The sequence below is a fragment of the Labeo rohita genome, chromosome 24 (genome assembly GCF_022985175.1).
Source record: "Labeo rohita strain BAU-BD-2019 chromosome 24, IGBB_LRoh.1.0, whole genome shotgun sequence".
Classification (NCBI taxonomy): Eukaryota; Metazoa; Chordata; class Actinopteri; order Cypriniformes; family Cyprinidae; genus Labeo; species Labeo rohita.
This window is the reverse complement of record NC_066892.1, coordinates 11,147,269-11,162,369: the sequence shown is the minus strand read 5'-3', so window position 1 is coordinate 11,162,369 and position 15,101 is coordinate 11,147,269. Positions and strand designations below refer to the sequence as shown.

General features: G+C 37.5%; 1 protein-coding gene and 1 long non-coding RNA gene across 9 annotated transcripts in view; one reads left to right on the top strand and one right to left on the bottom strand.

Moving 5' to 3' along the window:
* adgrg2a (adhesion G protein-coupled receptor G2a) overlaps nucleotides 1-15,101 on the bottom strand; it is a 39,113-nt gene that overhangs the window by 658 nt on the left and 23,354 nt on the right. For 3 of the 8 annotated variants that reach the window (XM_051097864.1, XM_051097863.1, XM_051097865.1), the window contains 17 exons: nucleotides 15,005-15,039; nucleotides 14,801-14,928; nucleotides 14,393-14,507; nucleotides 13,513-13,937; nucleotides 7,551-12,296; nucleotides 5,847-6,066; nucleotides 5,606-5,762; nucleotides 5,348-5,509; nucleotides 4,982-5,101; nucleotides 4,850-4,895; nucleotides 4,637-4,743; nucleotides 3,041-3,165; nucleotides 2,633-2,904; nucleotides 2,026-2,125; nucleotides 1,659-1,942; nucleotides 298-399; nucleotides 81-203 (listed from right to left, as the gene is read on the bottom strand). In XM_051097864.1, coding sequence (XP_050953821.1) covers nucleotides 81-203; nucleotides 298-399; nucleotides 1,659-1,942; nucleotides 2,026-2,125; nucleotides 2,633-2,904; nucleotides 3,041-3,165; nucleotides 4,637-4,743; nucleotides 4,850-4,895; nucleotides 4,982-5,101; nucleotides 5,348-5,509; nucleotides 5,606-5,762; nucleotides 5,847-6,066; nucleotides 7,551-12,296; nucleotides 13,513-13,937; nucleotides 14,393-14,507; nucleotides 14,801-14,928; nucleotides 15,005-15,039 — 7,267 coding nt within the window. Of the gene's footprint in view, nucleotides 1-80; nucleotides 204-297; nucleotides 400-1,658; nucleotides 1,943-2,025; nucleotides 2,126-2,632; nucleotides 2,905-3,040; nucleotides 3,166-4,636; nucleotides 4,744-4,849; nucleotides 4,896-4,981; nucleotides 5,102-5,347; nucleotides 5,510-5,605; nucleotides 5,763-5,846; nucleotides 6,067-7,550; nucleotides 13,179-13,260; nucleotides 13,343-13,512; nucleotides 13,938-14,392; nucleotides 14,508-14,800; nucleotides 14,929-15,004; nucleotides 15,040-15,101 lie in introns of those variants that run through there. The other 5 variants (XM_051097867.1, XM_051097866.1, XM_051097869.1 and 2 more) reach the window with 5 other exon arrangements.
* LOC127155566 (uncharacterized) lies at nucleotides 12,343-13,528 on the top strand. The gene is made up of 3 exons (XR_007825619.1): nucleotides 12,343-12,442; nucleotides 12,695-13,072; nucleotides 13,407-13,528. It is a non-coding gene; the product is annotated as an uncharacterized LOC127155566 (long non-coding RNA).

Below are 15,101 nucleotides of genomic sequence, written 5' to 3'. Positions count from 1 at the left end.
AATGTGAAATTACAGAGTTAAAAATATTCTTGACTTGTATAAAATGCATTTGTACCCATGCATTTCTTCCCAGAACTGACCGATGCCTTGGGACGGCACTGAGTCGTCGCTGCTCACTGAGCTTCGCGGTACACTGTTGGACCCCGAATCTGCCGTCATAATCGAAGTCTTTTTAGTGTGGTTGCTCTGTGTCCGACTCCACTCTGTGGATTGAGAGATTGAGAGGAGACACCCATGAAATTTCGATTAAAGGTAACATGCAGCTAGTTTGTAGTTTGGTTAATAATGTGGCCATACCTGAATTTTCAGCCAGTCGTAAACTGCCACAGCAGAGGTACATTCTCCACTGTTTACGGACATTTTCCTTCAGTGCGCAGTGGAAAATAAAAATGAAAAATCCTGAGAGAGAATGAGAACAAGATAAAAGAACCTTTTTTAAATCAAGCAATCAAGGTAGTTACAGTTGAGGTCAAAAGTTTACATCCCCCGTTTCAGAATCTGCAAAATGTTCATTATTTTACCAAAACAAGAGGGATCATACAAAATGCATGTTGTTTTATTTAGTACTGACCTGAATACAATATTTCACATAAAAGATGTTTACATATAGTCCACGAGAGAAAATAATAGTTGAATTTATAAAAATGACCCGGTGCAAAAGTTTACATACGCTTGATTCTTAATACTGTGTTGTTACCTGAATGATCCACAGCTGTGTTTTTTGTTTAGTGATAGTTGTTCATGAGTCCCTTGTTTGGCAGTTAACAATGACTGTTTGATTTTGAGATTCATCTTTTCACACTGAGGACAACTGAGGGACTCATATATAACTATTACAGAAGGTTCAAACTCTCACTGATGCTTCAGAAGGAAAAACAATGCATTAAGAGCCGGGGGGGTGAAAACTTTCTAAATTTGAAGATCAGGGTAAATTTATCTTGTTTTGTCTTCTGGGAAACATGTAACATCTTCTGAGCCTTCAGTAGAAGGTCATTGCTAAATGAAAAAATATGATATTTAGGCAAAATAAGAAAAATGTACAAATCTTCATTCTGTTCAAAAGTTTTCACCCCCAGCTGTTAATGAACTGTTTTTCTTTCTGAAGCATCAGTGAGTGTTTGAACCTTCTGTAATAGTTGCATATGAGTCCCTCAGTTGTCCTCAGTGTGAAAAGATGGATCTCAAATCAAACAGTCTTTGTTGGAAAGGGTTCAAATACATGAAAATGCTGGAAAACCAAAATTTATGGGACCTGAACAATTTGTGGGAACCCTAACTGTTCAGGGGAAACAAGGGATTCATGAACAACTATCACTAAAAAAAAAAAACACACACAGCTGTGGATCATTCAAGTAACAACATGGTATTAAGAATCAAGCGTATGTAAACTTTTGAACTGGATCATTTTTATATATTCAACTATTATTTTATCTTGTGGACTGTATGTAAACATCTTTTATGTGAAATATCTTATTCAGGTCAGTACTAAAAAAACAATAACATGCATTTTGTATGATCCCTCTTATTTCGGTAAAATAATTAACATTTAGCAGATTCTGAAAGGGGGATGTAAACTTTTGACCCCAACTTTGTCATTACAAATTCTTCCAAATCTGTTAATTTTTGCATAAAACAAAATACATAACAGTGTTTCTCACCCTGTAGGGAATTGAAGATGGCAAACAGGTACATAAAGGCCAAGTTGACAGGTCCCCAGGCGAAGAAGGCAAAGCCCCATGTAAGACCGAGCAGGAAAGTCAGTCCTGCAATGCTACGAAGGTCTTGCACACTGCTGCGGTACTGATTATTGTGAGGGTTTCGCTGCTTGATTCGTCTCAGATGGATCATCACAACCACAAACATACCCAGGTTCCACACAAATATGACGCAGAAGTACGCCACAACAGCCACGTAGAATGCTATTTTATTCTTCAGCCAACAACTAAAAGTGGAAAATATAGAAACGTTAGGAGCAATTACTGACCGTAATAAAAACTGATGCTTTTAAATGAGCTGAATACTTACAAATCATCTGTAGTTCCATCAGAAAAATTTCCATAGCTTATGAGGCCATAGTTGTCTTTGCTTATCGCAATCACAATAATGACGACAACCAAAGGGATTCCTGCAATAACACATCACAATATTAAATGTGACTCTTGACCACAAAATCGGTCTTAAGTAGCACAGGTATATTTGTAGCGGTAGCCAAAAATACACTGTATGGGTCAAAATGATCGATTTTTCTTTTATGCCAAAAATCATTACAATATTAAGATCATGTTCCATGAAGATATTTTGTACATTTTCTACCATAAATACATCAAAACTTAATTTTTAATTAGCAATATGCATTGCTAAGAACTTCATTTAGACAACTTTAAAGGCGATTTTCTTCAATTTTTTTGCACCCTCAGATTTCAGATTTTCCAATAGTTGTATCTCGGCCAGATATTGTCCTATCCTAATAAACCATACATCAATGGTTATATATTCAGCTTTCATATGATGTATAAATCTCAGTTTCAAAAAAACTGAAAAAAAAAAATTGATTGGTTTTGTGGTGAAGGGTCACAAATCAGCAATTGTCTACAGCCACAAACCATATGGCTAATTTAGCAGCTGAACTCACCCCAGCCAATCAGGGAGAACTTTAGCATGTATTTGGACATGAAGTTGTTGAAGACTTTGACGATGGCCAGGTACATATGCAGAGCCTCCAGCCCCATCCAGGTGAAGGAGACCAACAGGAAGTAGTGCAGGAAGAAGGCTGTGGAAATGCACAGACCCACAGCATCTGTGTACAGCGCCAGCCACGAGTCCAACAAGAACGCCAGGTTGAGAAAGAGCAGGGCAAAACACAAATGGATCAAGATCTTCGAAGGGATGTCGTGGCGGATTTTTCTGAAATTAAACAGAAGAAATGGGTAAATAAATGTTATTTGGGAATTACAGATGGAAGTTACGTTTTTTGTTTACGTTAACAATAATTTTGATTATTTTAGGGTTTATAAATACTGAGAAGAAGGATGTTACTCACTCAAACGCGAGATAGGTGAGCAGAGTAACCGAAAGGAAGATGGCAGACACCCCACATCCGATGTAAGTGATGAAGGTAAGGATGGTGGCCTGTGTACGGTCTTTTATGCCTTCCTGGCTAATGTCCTTTGAAGACAAAACAAGTTGCATAATAATTAATAAGAACATTATAGAACAATTCCAGAAATGTGTAATGCATAGCTAATGCATAAAAATTAAAACTTGTTCAGCAAGAACAAATCAAAATTTACTTGTATTCCAAAATATTTGTATTTTAAATAAGCTGAACATTCTATTCAAACAATCCTAAAAAAAAAAAAAAAATCTAATTTCTAACATTGTTTTCAACATTGATAATAATAAGAAATGTGTCTTAAGCACCAAATCAGCATATTAAAATGATTTCTGATGTGAGAAGACTGAAGACTGGAGTAATGATGCTGAAAATTCAGCTTTACCATCACATGAATAAATTACCTATATCAAAATATATTAAAATTGAAAATGGTTGTTTAAACAGTAATAACAGCTGAGGTCAAAAGTTTACTTTCACCTTGCAGAATCTGCAAAATGTGTTTTTTTTTTAAACCAAAAAAAAAAAAAAAAAAAAAACAGGGATCATAAAAATCTATGTTATTTTTTAATTAGTACTGACCTGAATAAGATATTTCAACAATGACTGTATGATTTTGACTGAGGGACTCATATGCGACTATTATAGAAGGTTCAAACGCTCACTGATGATTCAGAAGGTAACACAATGCATTAAGAGGTGGGGAGTAAAAACTTGAAAACTAAATGGCAAACATGCAAGTATCTTCTGTAGCTTCTGAAGGGCAGTACTTTTAGGCAAAATAAGATAAATGTACACCCCGACTCTTCATGCATCGTGTTTCCTTCTGAAGCATCAGTGAGTGTTTGAACCTTCTGTAATAGTTGCATATGAGTCCCTCAGTTGTCCTCAGTGTGAAAAGATGGATCTCAAAATCATACAGTCATTGTTGGAAAGGGTTCAAATAAACGAAAAAAATCTGTGGTACCTGAAGGATTTTTAAGAACAGTGGGCACTGTTTAGGGGGAAACAAGGGACTCATGGACAACTATCACTAAACAAAAAAACAGCTGTGGATCATTCAGGTAACAGCACAGTTTTAAGAATCAAGGGGGTGTAAACTTTTGAATAGCGTCATTTTTATAAATTCAGCTATTATTTCTGTTGTGGACTATATGTAAATACCTTGTGAAATATCTTATTCAGGTCAGAATTAAAAAAAAACATGCATTTTTTGTGATCCCTCTTATTTTGTTAAAATAAGTAAAATTTCTGCAAAGTGTATGTAAACTTTTGACCTCAACTGTATTTCACAATGTCACTGATTTTACTAGTTTTGATCAAATAAATGCAGCCTGGGTGAGCATAAGAGACTTTTATCTTACCAACCCCAAACTTTAGTACATACTATACAGTATATTTGTGTGTATTCCTGACAGATATAAAAATGTTTAAAGAATAAGTAAAGGAATATCAGAAGTCTTTCAGACTTGAAAGAAATGAAATGTTCATTTTTTAAAAGATCACACATGCTGACATATTTACCAGTAGTACAGCAAAGCTTGTCAGGTGATTGCAGCTGCAAACGGTTTCATTCTCAGTGCTGCTATTCTTGACATAGCAGCCGTTGCGATTCCAGCCTCCTGAACCTCCTAGAAAATCCAAAACACATAGGAATTAAAAGACATTAATTAAGAAATCACACATTTCATTATGCCTAAGAGTTTCTTGAGAGTTCCTAGAGTTGTGTAATCTCACCGTTTTTGTCAAAGTCCCAGAAAACACAGGAAGCATTAAGGTTCCCCTGTGGGAAAGGAGTTGAGGAAGAGATAGATCAGACAGGATTCAACTGGCATTGAGATATGATGTACAATATGTAAGCAAACACACCACAGGCTTCTTATTCCTCAGAGTAAACTCAACATTCTCCCTCAGGTTTTTGATTGACAGGTTAGCCACACTAGAGCCCAGAATGTGGCTGTTCAGCTCCTGTTGACTCAGGGTTTTATCCTGTAGATAGATGTGAAATCAAAGAATGAACTGAAGAGACAGATTCACATCTGCAAGCTTTATTTCTAAAAATGTTATCTGGTTAGGCTGGGGTGCTCTTGCATCTTATTTGAAGCTTAAATGCATGGTAATTAAATTGGCAATTGGTTTTCTGAAAATGTTATGTACAATCATTGTTCTTGATATCTGATGAAGGCCTGTGCTTCCACCTTAAATATACGAAGATACAAACCAACCCAGTTTTACCTGAAAAAATGTGCTTTTCTGAAAGAAGGTGAACTGGACTCTAGAGGCCATCTTCTTTTCTTCCATACTGAGGCTCTCTGTCAGAGATGCAGGTAGTGTTATTTTGGCCAAGGGGGTGGAACTTTCCACTGCCCTGACTTGTCTTTGAAGTCCTTTTGTGATCTGTATAAATGGAAGTATAAAAAACAAATTTCGAGTGTGACTTCCAGAAACATTTAAGATATTACTTGGATTGCTTTGGACCTCAGTTGTTATTACCTGTGGGTTTGACGGATCTGCAATTGAGAGTGATGTTGTCCGAAAGTTGCTCCCATCAACTTTGGTCACGGTCAAAGCGAGTGAATCAAATGCAATGTTCTCAGTCTGGTCCCGAATCACAAGTTTCAGAGCCAAACTGTCCACAGCTTTGATTAATCTACAAAGCACAATACATTATTTGCATACAACATTTCAAGTTTGAATGCTTGAACTGAATGCTTGCGTGGCAAGTGTATCTCACCGGTTAGAGGAGTCAGCCAGAGCAGCTGAAGAGCTGTTTAAAAAGTTGTTGATGACGGACAGCACTGTTCGGCCTAGATCCACACTAATGTTGGGTGCAGAAATAAGATTCTCTAGCTGGTTGACCAGCTGATTCACCTCAGTTGAGTTTAAAGATCCCACATTCTGTGTTTGATTCAGAAGACTGCTAGCCACTGCGTCTGGGCTTTTAGTTGTTGTCTCTGAAAAATGAACAAAAATAAATGTGCTGTTGTTAGATACGGCATGTAAATATATAGTGGCAACAAAATACATTTTTATAGTAAATTTCATTATTGTTCAAAGTATCATTTTCTGTGTTGAGGTTAAAGGATTAGTTCACTTCCAGAACAAAAATTCACAGATAATTTACTGACCCCCTTGTCATACAAGATGTTCATATCTTTCTTTCTTCAGTCGTAAAGAAATTGTTTTTTGAGGAAAACATTTTAGGATTTCTCTTCATGTAATGGACTTCTATGGTGCCCCCAAATTTGAACTTCCAAAATGCAGTTTAAATGCAGCTCTAAATTATCCTAGCTGAGGAAGAAGGGCCTTATCTAGTAAAACGATTGGTTATTTTCCAAAAAAAAAGACAATTTATATACTTTTTAACTTTAAACGCTCGTCTTGTCTAGCTCTGTGTGAACGCCATTTTTTTCTGGTCATGACAGTTAGGGTACGTCTAAAAACTCCCATCTCATTTTCTCCTCCAACTTAAAAAATCGTCCTACATCGCTGTTTTACCTTTTTTTTGTAAAGGGTGTTTGATCTTCTTTGCATGTTCACTTAAACTCTGGATTGATACTTCTGCAGCGATGTATGGCATTTTTGAAGTTTGAAGACATAATGAGATGGGAGTTTTTAGATGTACCCTAACTGTCATGACCGGGAAAAAAACACTGTTCACACAGAGCTAGACAAGACAAGCTTAAAACGGTTAAAAAGTATATATAATAAATATAAATTGTATATAGTAAATATAAATCGTAATTAAAAAAAAAAAAAAAAAAAAAAGATTGTTGCATTTAAACTGCATTTTGGAGGTTCACATTTCGGGGCACCATAGAAGTTCATTACATGGAGAGAAATCCTGAAATGTTTTCCCCAAAAAACAATTACTTTACGACTGAAGAAAGAAAGACATGAACATCTTGGATGACAAGGGGGTGAGTACATTATCTGTAAATTTTGGTTCTGGAAGTGAACTAATCCTTTAAATACAACATGAGGTTAAGTTAATGAACTAGCCATTTTAAGTGTGAATTAATGGATTAGTTCACTTGCAGGATAAACATTTCCTGATAGTTTACTCACCCCCATGTCATCTAAGATGCAAAATAAATAAAGGTTTTTGAAGAAAACATTCCATGATTTTTCTCTATATAGTGGACTTCTATGGTTCCCAATGGTTTGAACTTCCAAATTGCAGTTTCAAAGGGCTCTACAAGACCCTTATTTCTCAGCTTGGATTGTGTAGAGCCCTTTGAAGCTGCTTTGAAACTGCAGTTTAGACCTTTAAACCATAGATGTCCACTATATAGAGAAAAATCCTGGAATGTTTTTCTCAAAAAACATAATTTCTTTGCGACTGAAGAAAGAAAGACATGAACATCTTGGATGACATTGGGGTGAGTAAATTTCTATTGTATATGGAAGAACCTAGCGTCAAGAAAAATAGCCAAACCTGAAGTGGTTGCCATTGTAGTGGTAGGTGTTGTTGACACAGTTGAAACGGCAGGAGTCGTAGTGACTGTCGTTGTGTTGCTTCTACTAGTCGTTGAAGTTGTAGCAACAATTGAAGCTTCTGTTGTGGAAGTGGAGCTGTTCTGAGGAGAGCTTGGCTGTATTGCTGATGGAGCAGTTGTGGGAGCTGTACTGCTATTTGTTACAGTGCTAATAGCGGTAGTATTTGTTGTTATGTTGTTTGGAATGCTAATTGGATTGCTTGTAGTTGTGTTCGTGATTGTATTTTCAGTAAAGGTGTTTTCTGTTGTGCCATTTGACTGTGTTGTGTTAGGGAGACTAACTGTTGTGACAGGCTCTGAAGTGGAGTTGGTTGGCCCACTGGTGATATGTTCTGTTGTTGTATGTATCTGTGTTGTATTAACTTCAGGGCTTACAGTTGTGTTAAATTCTAATGTGTTATTGAAAGTCTCTGTTGTGTTAATGCTGTGATTGGCATAAATCCTACTGGTCAAATTCAGTGGCGCATCTGTTGTGTTAAACAAGGTTGAGTTCAATGTAAAGGCGGTTGCATTGAACGGTGTGTCTGTTATGTTGGAATAAGTTACATCAGTTGTATTAAAAGTTGTGAAGTTAAATGAATACACTGTAGTGTTGAATTCTGGTGTATTTGTAGTGCTATCATTGGCAGCATTTGTGGTCTCAAGTGTTGAATCATTCAGAAGTTGTGTTGTGTAATAAGGAATGGCTGTTGTACTGAATTCAGTTGTGTTTGATTCATGTACATTACTTGGTGATTCTGTAGAGTGGGGAAGGGCTGTATTATTTGAGGGTGTTGAATCTTCAAATTGAGTGGTTGAGTTATATTGTGTAACATGTGGGTATTGTGTTGTGGTATTTAAGACAGAAGAGCTCACATTTAGATATGTTGTGTTGTTGAGGTTGTGAGTACTTTTAAGTGTTACATTAAAGTCTGTCACATTAAATGGTGCTAAATCTGTACTATTTTCTATGAGAGATGTTACATTGTGAGTGAATAATGTAGTGTTAAACGTTGTTGTGTTATCTTGACCTGTGGTGTTTAAATGTGTCATAAATAGGGTGGTGTGTTGTGTAGTATTTAATGGGGGTGTTGTTGCATTTAGGTGTAATGTGCTTTGTGATGGTGTTGTCAAGTTAAGCAGTGTTGTATTTGGCAGAAAGGTTGTGGTCGTGTTAGACTCTGCATCAGAGATTTGAGATCTATTTGTGTTAGACTCGGTCGCATTTTCAACAATTACAGATTTGAAAGTTGAGTTTGGAAGTGTTACTGTTGTACTGAATGGTGTGACTGTTGAGTTGAGTGGCATGGCAGTAGTAAAGTGACTTGTGACTGTTGCATTTATTGTTTCAATTGTTGTAGTTTCACTTATCTGTGCCGTTGTATTGGGTGGTGTTGTTGTTGCCACCTCAGAAGATTGTATGGCTGTTGTATTGAGTGGCATATCTGTTATATTAAGTGGACTGGTAAATGTGCCGAGAGTTGTAGTGTTATCAAATGTTGTGACTATCGCATTAGTTGTGTCATGTGATGTGGCTGTTGTACTGACCGGAGGGGTTGTTGAATTAAGTCTTGTGACAGTTTGGTTGAGTGGTGTGACTGTTGTATTGGCTGGTGAATATGTTAAATTGTGTACTGTAACTGTTGTATTGACCGGTGGGGTTGTTATATTTCGTCCACCTGTTGTGCTCTCTGGTGTGGTTGTTATATTAGGTGTTGTATTTGTTGTACTATCCAGTAATTGTGGTGTATTGTGTAGTGTAGCTGTTGTGTTGACTGGTGAGGTTGATATATTGTGTGTTGTATCTGTTGTACTGACCACTGAGGTTGTTATATTGTGTGGTGCACCTGCTGTATCTGTTGTATGGCTCAGTGAGGTTGTTAAATTGGCGGGCGTTTGTGTTGTGCTGACTGGTGAGGTTGTTATATTGTGCGTCTTATTTGTTGTACTGACCAGTGATGTTGGTATATTGTCTGAGGTACCTGTTGTGTTATCTAGTGTGGTTGTTATTTTAGATGTTGTATTATCCAATAATGTTGTATTGATTGGTGAGGTTGCTAAATTGTGTGGCGTACCTGTTGTTTGCAGAGGCGAACTTGTTATATTGAGTGTTGTGTCTCTTGTACTGACAGGTGAGGTTGTTACGCTGAGTGTCGAGCCTGTACCTGTTGTTTTAACTTGTGAGTTTGTATTGTTTGATATAGCTGTTATACTGACAGGTTGGATTGTTATATTGTGTGGTGTACTTGCTGTACTGACTGGGTGAGTTGCTACACTAAGTGTTGTATGTGTTGTATTGACCACTGAGGTTGTTATATTGTCATCTGTATTGGCCAATTGAGCAGTTACATTGAAGTTTGATGTAGCTGTTGTTTTGGCAGGTGAGGTTGTTGTATTGTGTGGCGTACTTGCTGTATTCACAGGTTGCGTTGCTACACTGAGTGTTGTATGTGTTTCACTGACCACTGAGGTTGTTATATTGTGTGTTGTAACTGCTGTTTTGACCGGTTGAGTTGTTAAATTGGATGTTTTATCTGTTGTACTGACAGGTGAGTTTGTTACAATGTGTGTTGTAACTGCTGTATTCTCCATTTGAGGGGTTACATTGGATGTTTTATCTGTTGTACTGACAGGTGAGGTTGTTACAATGTGTGTTGTAACTGCTGTATTCTCCATTTGAGGGGTTACATTGGATGTTTTATCTGTTGTACTGACAGGTGAGGTTGTTACATCGTGTGTTGTAACTGCTGTATTCTCCGATTGAGGTCTTACATTGGATGTTTTATCTGTTGTACTGACAGGTGAGGTTGTTACATCGTGTGTTGTAACTGCTGTATTCTCCGATTGAGGTCTTACATTGGATGTTTTATCTGTTGTACTGACAGGTGAGGTTGTTACAATGTGTGTTGTAACTGCTGTATTCTCCATTTGAGGGGTTACATTGGATGTTTTATCTGTTGTACTGACAGGTGAGGTTGTTACATTGTGTGTTGTAACTGCTGTATTCTCCGATTGAGGTCTTAGATTGGATGTTTTATCTGTTGTACTGACAGTTGAGGTTGTTACAATGTGTGTTGTAACTGCTGTATTCTCCGTTCGAGGGGTTACACTGGATGTTTTATCTGTTGTACTGACAGGTGAGGTTGTTACATCATGTGTTGTAACCGCTGTATTCTCCATTTGAGGGGTTACATTGGATGTTTTATCTGTTGTACTGACAGGTGAGGTTGTTACATTGTTTGTTGTAACTGCTGTATTCTCTGTTTGAGGTGTTACATTGGATGTTTTATATGTTGTATTGACCACTGAAGTCATTATATTGTTTGTTGTATCTTTTGTATCAACCGATTGAGCTGTTACATCAATTGTTGTGTGTTTTGTACTGACCACTGAGGTTGTTATTTTGTCTGTTGTATGTAATGTATTGATCGTTTGAGTTGTTGCATCATGTGTTGTACTGACCATTGAAGTCGGTGTATTGTCTATTACATCTACTGTATTGCCCAGTGGGGTTGTTTCATTAAGTGTTGTGTCTGTTGTACTCTCCACTGAGGTTGTTTTATTGAGTGTTATTTTGACTGGTGAGGTTATATTGTATGGTGTACTTGTTGGGCCAACTGTTGGGGTTATTATATCGTGTGTCGTATTTGTTGTATTGACTGCTAAGATTGATATACTGTATGGTGTAGCTGTTGTGCTGACTGGTGGGGTTGTTGAATTGTGTGTCATATTTGTTGTACTGACCGATGATGTTGGTATACTGTTTGATGTACCTGTTGAGGTTGTTGTATTGTGTGTTGTAGCTGTTGTATTGACCGCTTGAGGTGTTACATTAGATGTTTTATGTGTTGTAGTGACCACTGAAGTCATTATATTGTTTGTTGTATCCTTTGTATCAACCGATTGAGCTGTTACATCAATTGTTGTGTGTTCTGTACTGACCACTGAGGTTGTTATTTTGTCTGTTGTATGTAATGTGTCGATCGTTTGAGTTGTTGCATCATGTGTTGTACTGACCATTGAAGTTGTTGTATTGTCTATTATATCTACTGTATTGCCCAGTGGGGTTGTTTCATTAAGTGTTGTGTTTGTTGTACTCTCCACTGAGGTTGTTTTATTGAGTGTTATTTTGACTGGTGAGGTTATATTGTATGGTGTACTTGTTGGGCCAACTATTGGGGTTATTATATCGTGTGTTGTATTTGTTGTATTGACTGCTAAGATTGATATACTATATGGTGTAGCTGTTGTGCTGACTGGTGGGGTTGTTGAATTGTGTGTCATATTTGTTGTACTGACCGATGATGTTGGTATACTGTTTGATGTACCTGTTGTACTAACTGGCGAGGTTGTTATATTGTGCGTTATACCCAGTGTGCTGACTGTTGGGATTGTTATATTGTGTGTCATATTTACTGTACTGACCGATGATGGTGGTATACTGTTTGATGTACCTGTTGTACTAACTGGCGAGGTTGTTATATTGTGCGTTATACCCAATGTGCTGACTGTTGGGATTGTTATATTGTGTGTCATATTTGTTGTACTGACCGATGATGTTGGTATACTGTTTGATGTACCTGTTGTACTAACTGGCGAGGTTGTTATATTGTGCGTTATACCCAGTGTGCTGACTGTTGGGATTGTTATATTGTGTGTCATATTTACTGTACTGACCGATGATGGTGGTATACTGTTTGATGTACCTGTTGTACTAACTGGCGAGGTTGTTATATTGTGCGTTATGCCCAATGTGCTGACTGTTGGGATTGTTATATTGTGTGTCATATTTGTTGTACTGACCGATGATGTTGGTATACTGTTTGATGTACCTGTTGTACTAACTGGCGAGGTTGTTATATTGTGCGTTATACCCAGTGTGCTGACTGTTGGGATTGTTATATTGTGTGTCATATTTACTGTACTGACCGATGATGGTGGTATACTGTTTGATGTACTTGTTGTACTAACAGGCGAGGTTGTTATATTGTGCGTTATACCCAATGTGCTGACTGTTGGGATTGTTATATTGTGTGTCATATTTGCTGTACTGACCGATGATGGTGGTATACTGTTTGATGTACTTGTTGTACTAACAGGCGAGGTTGTTATATTGTGCGTTATACCCAATGTGCTGACTGTTGGGATTGTTATATTGTGTGTCATATTTGCTGTACTGACCGATGATGGTGGTATACTGTTTGATGTACTTGTTGTACTAACAGGCGAGGTTGTTATATTGTGCGTTATACCCAATGTGCTGACTGTTGGTATTGTTATATTGTGTGTCATATTTGCTGTACTGACCGATGATGTTGGTATACTGTTTGATGTACCTGTTGTACTAACTGGCGAGGTTGTTATATTGTGCGTTATACCCAGTGTGCTGACTGTTGGGATTGTTATATTGTGTGTCATATTTACTGTACTGACCGATGATGGTGGTATACTGTTTGATGTACTTGTTGTACTAACAGGCGAGGTTGTTATATTGTGCGTTATACCCAATGTGCTGACTGTTGGTATTGTTATATTGTGTGTCATATTTGCTGTACTGACCGATGATGTTGGTATACTGTTTGATGTACCTGTTGCTGACTGTTGGTATTGTTATATTGTGTGTCATATTTGCTGTACTGACCGATGATGTTGGTATACTGTTTGATGTACCTGTTGTACTAACTGGCGAGGTTGTTATATTGTGCGTTATACCCAGTGTGCTGACTGTTGGGATTGTTATATTGTGTGTCATATTTACTGTACTGACCGATGATGGTGGTATACTGTTTGATGTACTTGTTGTACTAACTGGCGAGGTTGTTATATTGTGCGTTATACCCAATGTACTGACTGTTGGGATTGTTATATTGTGTGTCATATTTACTGTACTGACCGATGATGGTGGTATACTGTTTGATGTACCTGTTGAGGTTGTCGTATTGTGTGTTGTAGCTGTTGTATTGACCGCTTGAGGTGTTACATTAGATGTTTTATGTGTTGTACTGACCGTTGTAGTTGTTATGTTTTGTGATGTACTTCTTGTTGAACTGAGGGGCAGACTTGCTGTATAATGTGACACATTGTTTGTTTGATTGACTGTACTGTTGAATGTTAGAGCTGTTGAATTGAGTGGTGTATTAGAATTGTTTGTGACTGATGGTCTGACTGAAGTGTAGGTTTGGTTGGTCAGTAGCCAATTTGTAGTTACAGATGGAGACGGGATGCTTGGGGAATTAGCACTGCTCTCAACACTTGTTATTGGAGGGACAGCTTGAGTTACGTAGGCCTCAGAAGACGAGACTTCACAGCTCTCATTTAAAATAACAGCAAATGTCTCACCCTGTGCACTGGGAAACAAAGAGCAAGACTGGAACATTTGTTTGGAAAAGGCTTTTGTTAGTCCTGAAACAACACTCTTGTCAAACAAACAACTAAACATGCTTTACTGCTAAAATGAGGAAATGAAACGTTGATAAGAATGTTGTTCAAACCACAAATCCAGTCCTAAGCCTGAAGCTAATATCTGATTGGTTGACAAGGAACGTTGTTCCAGGACTAACACGGATGTACTTGGCAAAATCACATTAAATGGCTATGTTCACACTGCCAACTGATTTGCTTTTTGTTTAGGACAGGTGTTTAATCATTATTCATTCAGTTTGACTTTAATTTTATATTCAAAAATGTTGATTTTCAGTGTATAGCCCATGAGACATCGAAATGTATTAACTGAAATTTGTATTTGAAATCACCAATGAGTATGCACAGTGTAAAATATGGATGGACTGAATAGAAGATTTACCATTTCAAATAGTTTTTGATGTCATCAATGTGACTGGAACTGACGTTTACTGACATCCAAGTGAATGTTGAGTTCAAAGGAATGGTATTCGAATCAGTGGGTAAATGACATATGGCTGTATAGTAGAAAGGCAGAAAAAGTAGTTGCATTTTTTACTGTTTACACCACTTATATAAGCTGTAAATGGAGAATATTAGTACTTATATGTGACTCTAGGCCACCAAACCAGTCATAAGTAGCACAGGTATATTTGTAGCAATAGCCAAAAATACAAAACCATACATCAATGGAAAGCTTATTTATTCAGATGATGTGTAAATGTTTCCATAAATTGACTCTTATGACTGGTTTTGTGGTCATATATAAGCTGTAAATCAGGGATACCAGTACATACAGTTCAGCACTCACCTATTCGACTGACAGGTCCATCAGGTGTAATGTTGGTACTGCCCTTCAAAAGAACGGCAATAGCAGTACGAACAGTACACACATCCAGCTGTTTTGACAGCTGCAGAGTTAACATACACGTGTAGATCCTGAGGCATGACAGACAGGTTAATCTGACGTAAATGCACGCAGACACACATAAACACACACAACAGTGCGACTTACCTTGTTCCTTCACCAAAACATTCCAAGTGCATTCCCTGCAAAGCATCAATCACAGCCAGTTAGAGCAGATACAGAAAACAAGATTTGACCCATTTGT